The 6,408-nt window shown below is 35.4% G+C and overlaps 1 protein-coding gene across 1 annotated transcript; it reads left to right on the forward strand.

Moving 5' to 3' along the window:
* The first annotated feature begins 250 nt into the window (after window positions 1-250).
* Window positions 251-1,634, forward strand: PABPC4L (poly(A) binding protein cytoplasmic 4 like). The gene has a single exon (XM_044225810.1). It carries the CDS (start codon window positions 326-328, stop codon window positions 1,436-1,438), a length of 1,113 nt encoding a protein of 370 aa, XP_044081745.1. The 5' UTR covers window positions 251-325; the 3' UTR covers window positions 1,439-1,634.
* The last annotated feature ends 4,774 nt before the right edge of the window (window positions 1,635-6,408 follow it).

The following is a 6,408-nucleotide window of genomic DNA, read 5'->3' on the forward strand; positions in this document are numbered from 1 at the left end:
TGGAGGGCCAGCCGACCCCTTGACGATTTCTCACAGATCCATGGGGAAGGAACGTCTTGCCCTGCTAGCCTTTCTTTGCGATCTCAGAATTCTGCTGCTCTCATACAGCTAGAGCCGAACTGGTTGCTGGCGGGGGCGGGGAGGTTTTTGATGAGGCTGTTGCCTAACCTGCTGGAGCTGTCCCTGAACCCCACCTCTAGGCCTCTAAGCCCTGATCCTCAGGCCATCACGCGTGAGCCCGGCGCGGACCGTGGCCTGGTCACCTTGCTGCTGGCATCGTTCCAAGCGCTGCTCCGGACAGGCTCACGTGGGGAGGAGCAAAGAGATGAACGTAGCAGCCAAGTACCGCCAGGCCTCCCTGTATGTGGGTGATCTCAATGCAGATGTCACCGAGGACCTGCTGTTCACCAAGTTCAGCGCCGTGGGGCCTGTGCTGTCCATCCGCATCTGCAGGGACCTGGTCACCCGCCGCTCGCTGGGCTATGCCTACGTGAACTTCCTGAAGCTGGCTGATGCCCAGAAGGCCCTGGACACAATGAACTTTGACATGATAAAAGGCAAACCCATCCGTCTCATGTGGTCCCAACGTGATGCCTACTTAAGGAAATCTGGCATTGGGAACGTGTTCATCAAGAATCTAGACAAATCTATTGATAACAAAACCCTTTATGAACATTTTTCAGCTTTTGGGAAGATCCTGTCCTCCAAAGTGATGACTGATGATCAAGGCTCTAGGGGTTATGCATTTGTGCACTTTCAGAACCAGGTCGCGGCTGACAGGGCCATCGAGGAGATGAATGGGGCCCTGCTTAAGGACTGCAGGCTGTTTGTTGGCCGATTCAAAAACCGTAAAGATCGGGAAGCCGAGCTCCAAAACAAGGTCAACGAATTCACCAATGTTTACATCAAAAACTTTGGCGATGACATGGATGATGAGAGACTGAAGGAAGTTTTTGGTAAATACGGCAAAACCCTGAGTGTTAAGGTGATGACAGATTCCAGTGGGAAATCCAAAGGCTTTGGCTTTGTGAGTTTTGATAGCCATGAGGCTGCCAAAAAAGCTGTTGAAGAAATGAATGGAAAGGACATAAACGGACAGCTGCTTTTTGTAGGTCGGGCGCAAAAGAAATCAGAAAGGCAGGCTGAGTTGAAGCAAATGTTTGAGCAGCTGAAACAGGAAAGATTTCGGAGAAGCCGGGGCATGAAGCTCTACATTAAGAACCTCGATGATACCATCGATGATGAAAAACTGTGGAGGGAATTTTCTTCATTTGGATCAATTAGCAGAGTCAAGATAATGCGGGAAGAAGGGCGAAGCAAAGGGTTTGGGTTGATCTGCTTCTCTTCTCCTGAGGAGGCCACTAAAGCGATGGCTGAGATGAATGGGCGTATCTTGGGCTCCAAGCCACTCTACATTGCCCTGGCCCACAGGCCCTAGGAGAGAAAAACTTACTGCACCAGCCAGTGTTTGCAGCAGGTGTTGGAATGATCGTGATCTCTGCCTGAATGATCCTGAGAAAATTCCAAATCCCAGCTGATGGCCACTTAATTTAGTAAACTTTGTGATAAAAGGTTTTGTATACAAAGCTATTTTTTTCTTGTGTGGAAAAAATAAATGAATCTTGGAAGCTTGATTCATTTTACAGAGGCACATCTTCTAATTACAATATTGTATAGTTCTCTGATTTTGATTCAGTATCTGTAGCAATAAGTGTAATTAGATATATTTTTATTACATTTTGAGCTGCATGAAGTGAGGTAATTATTTGGGTTTATTCATATTTTCTTTCTTATTTTAGTAATGTTGCTATCTTTAATTCTTCTATGAAAATATGCTAAAAATAGTTCTTATAACTAAGAATCACAAAGTAATTTATTTTCATAAACAAATTCTCTAATTTCTCATCTAAGCTTTTTAAAGAAACCAAAGGTTTAAGAATGGCTAGTATAAATTCAACATCCAATTTCATTTTGAATTAATGTTTAAAGTAGTGGGAAATGGTTGAATTTCTTTTGAAGTTATATCCTGACATGGTTGTTTTCTGATGGCTGAAATTAATGATGGAGATTTTTAATGTTGCCTACAAAGCTGATTTATAGGGCATTTAGCTCTTCTTTCCATTGGTAGACTATATATAATTCATGTGCTTGCTAATTATCAAAATTGGGACTTGAGTAGTAAAACTTTAATGTCTATATTCCTTAAGCTTTAAACTTTTGTCAATTAAGGTGAGAAAAGTTGGCTTGGTCTTAATTCTCTTCATACCTATCAGGTTAGTATTATGCCTTAAGTTTTTACCAGACACCAATATTATAAAAGTCATATATAGAGAATATAGAAATTCTGTTTAACAACTCTTTTTCAAGCTCTATTTTATATTTTTTGATGTAATGATAGTATCTCAGGGTTGAGAAAGGTATGTTTCTTTATTTTTATGAACTCTCTTTTTATTAGAACATGAGAGAAACATAACCCATTAAGATTCGGTTTTAACCTCAATTTGTCAGAAGCTCACTAATTTTCTGATAAATTGAAATCACATTAATTTCCCTGTTTTCTAGAATAATTTTTAGTCCCATTTCTAGACCTTCCTTTCTCTTACCCTTGATCTGTGTTGCTTGATTCACTATGTGCTATTTGAAATCCACCTTGGAAACAGAGACAAGAGTTATTTATTAACATTTAAATAATTACTTTTAAAATTCTGTTTTACCAATGGTGTCTGGAATAGCTTTGTTCTTGTTATTGCTATTCTATTTTATTTATTTATTTTTTTACTCTGCTTAGAGGTTTCCTGCAACCATATATTCAAAGCTTGTCTCTTATATTACCAGTACAAAAGATATATTAAAAGATTGTCTTTGGCAATAGTTTAGCTATGAAAGAATAAGAAAATCTGTTTCTATTTATTTTTGTATATACTATATGTTTGTTCATGGCACATTTTCTAAATTAAAAGTCTCTTTTAGACATTGAAAAACTTAACAGCAACATAAAATACTATTATGCAGACAAATCTTCTGTTAAAACTTGTTGCATATCCTCCCAATTTTTTATACATGTACACATAGATAATTTAACAAAAATAGAATTATTATAACCTTATTTCAAATTACTTGTTTAATTTTACAATATGCCATAGTTAACTTCCAGATCCACAAAAAATTATTTGCATTATAATTTTAATGAGTTTTAGCCCTTCAATGTTTGTACTATAATATAATGAATTTTCTGTTGATACAGATAAAGGTTATTAGATTGTTCCCTACCCCCCCTTTTTTCTTCTGTCATAAACAACTTGGAGATAAACATCCTTGCAAATTTATCTATGCTTACAGATATCCAATGATTTTCTTAAGAAAATGTGTAATTCATTGGAATTAATGTTGAAAAGGGCTTGTAATTTAAAATAATTTTTGATAAATATTTCCTAAATACTCTCCAGAAAACTTGTGCCATTTACAATTCCACTATCAGTGTGGTGGACTGTCCATTTCCCTATACTCCAAGATCAGGAGATTTTGTTTAAGTTGTCAGCTAATTCAAAATGATATGTAAAGCAAAATATTTCATGGTTACATTTTTTTATTACTACAAAAGTTAAATAGCATTTCTTGTATTTGTTGGCCATCTGTGTTTTCATATTTGTGAACTGATGTTACATGATCTTCGTCTCTTTTCTTTTTGGGTTTTTTATTTGTATGTATTTGTTACATTTCTTTACATGTTAAGAATAGAAGTTTAGACTTTTTTCCCCCAATATCTCACTTTGTTTATAGTTTTGAGGGTCATTTCAAAGTCAATTTTAAACTCAGAATTTTCAGGCTTTTACTTAGATGGCTTTGATGTTGTGATTCAAAACACTTTGAACAACTCAAATACACACACAATCTGTATCGTCTTCTGTTACATTTAGAGTTTTATAGTCTCAATAATTTCTAAGTGAAACTTTTGTCTGTGGAGTATCTTATCACAGCCTATAGTAAATCTTGTAAAAGTATCTTGCTTTTCAAGCTTTATTAATATGTTTTGTAAATACCTACCTACCATGAGAATCTATGTGAGACTCATATGCCAACTTGAATTTATTGGGCCTCTGAATCACTGTGTTGAGAAGTATTTACCTCAAAAGCAGAAAGTTCTTAAGAAGACTGCGCAGGAAAACTGGGAAGTTTAGTAGGTATGTCAAGCGTTGACATCTCTTTCTGGATAATCCAGTCTATCAAAGTGTTCAAATATTTGAACAATATTTCATAATGCTGGTAAATGGATTGTTAAGATAGTATCAGGGAACTGAGATCTCTGCTATGTGCACAAGGAATTAATAGACATTATATCAGATGTCTAGATGAATTGTAGCTGTAGCTTCATTACACAATATTCTGTAATTTTTGTAGAAATTGCTTATTTTTAATATCTGCTGTAAGAAACGACAAAGTCAGTTTACAAAAATACATAATCCTGTGGATTTTCTTGATTCATTTATTTGAATTTTGCTCATTTTCAATTTTGTGTGTGTGATGATATCAAGTCATCCTAGTTGGGAATAGAGGTTCATTCTTTGAAGAAAATTTAATCTTATACCCAAGTACCTTGATAAATAAGAAGACTCTTTACTTTTCTGATAAGCATTCCAGTAAGACCTTATTTACATAGGTGCCTTGAGCCATTCCTTCTATTCTTGCCTTCCTCTACTAGCAAACATTACCAAGTTTGTTGTGGGTGCCTGCTGGCATTCACTGCCAACTCAATAAAAGTGCCTTCTAACATTTATTTAAAAATACCAAATTTCTAAATATTTTTAAATTTTTAAATGAAAATCTGCAGTTAGTAAAGATAAACATTTTAAAGTGGTTTAGAATTGGTAATTTCATGTTCTTAATATTTTTTAATTTATTTTTTATTTTCAGCATAACAGTATTCATTATTTTTGCACCACACCCAGTTGAGTAAAGATCAAATAAGGTTTAATCTTTTCAATGGTAAAGACATGTCTAAAAATGATTTTTTATTAAATTTTTAAATATTTCTAATTTTCTAAAGGTCAGTTTGTTGTAGAAGTAAACTGAAAACAACTTGCATTTTCAAATGAAGAGATTCATATTTCGTGTTTTAAAACACCAACTTCCTGGGGCGCCTGGGTGGCTCAGTGGTTTAAGCCTCTGCCTTCAGCTCAGGTCATGATCTCAGGGTCCTGGGATCGAGCCCCACGTCGGGCTCTCTGCTCAGCAGGAAGCCTGCTTCCCCTTCTCTCTCTCTGCCTGCCTCTCTGCCTACTTGTGATCTCTCTCTATCAAATAAATAAATAAATAATCTATAAAAATCATTTAAAACACCAACTTCCTTATGAACTAAAATATCTATTACAATAACTCATAATTATGGGACCATGATTTTAAAAAAACATTACTATAGATCAAGTTTTCATGAGGAATAATTGACTATTTTTTAAAAGAGTTTATTTATTTATTTGACAAAGAGAGAGAATGCAAGCAGGGGGAGCAGGAGAGGGAGAAGAAGGCTTCCTGCCAAGCCCAACACAGTGCTCAATCCCAGAACCCTGAGATCATGACCTAAGCCCAAGGCAGAATGCCCAACTTACTGAGCCACCCAGGTGCCCCAGTAATTGACTATTTTTAAAATACTTCTGCATTTAATTGTTAAAGTAAAATACAGCTAACACGTTGAGGATTTAGAATTAGCTTCCTTGTATTTGGAAAATATGCCTCGTAATGTAATTTTTTTAAAGTAGATAAAACAGTAGATAAAAAAGATTTTTTTAATCTACATTTTAAAGAGTAGAACAAATTAAATATCATCATGATATCTTTGGCTAACAAAAAATTCAAATTCACACTAGAAAAAGAAATTTTATCTAACAAAATATTCAGAGTTTAAATACCTTCAGGCATAGTATATGAAAACTTCTGTACCATTTTGGAGTCTCTTGGCTTTCCCCTCCCCACCCCCCATATCTCAGTTTTATTATTATGCAAGTGGCAAGACAGCTGTAGGAATTCTGTCCTCATACAGAGACACAGCATTCAGAAGGTGAAGGTGATATCTTTCCTAGAAACCTTTTAACAACTTTCTGCCTCAGTTCTTATTGTCCATTATTGATATTAAACAAGATCTGCTACTAGGATCAAAGAAGTAATCAACTCTCTAAGTTCTGCGCAGAATGCACTTAGACAGGAAGATAGAAGAGTAGAAATGGATATAAGAGTATGCATCCACTAAACCCTGGATATTTTTTACTTATATCTAATTTTGAATATCAGTACTTACTTGATATTTTCTTTTTTCTTTTCACTTTTGCCTCCAAACAATTCTTAAAATTCCATTTTCTCCCTACAAATAGTTTCAACATGAATCAAAAAGGTGATTTTTTTTCTACCTCAGATTGT

The sequence above is a fragment of the Neovison vison genome, chromosome 11 (genome assembly GCF_020171115.1).
Source record: "Neovison vison isolate M4711 chromosome 11, ASM_NN_V1, whole genome shotgun sequence".
Classification (NCBI taxonomy): Eukaryota; Metazoa; Chordata; class Mammalia; order Carnivora; family Mustelidae; genus Neogale; species Neogale vison.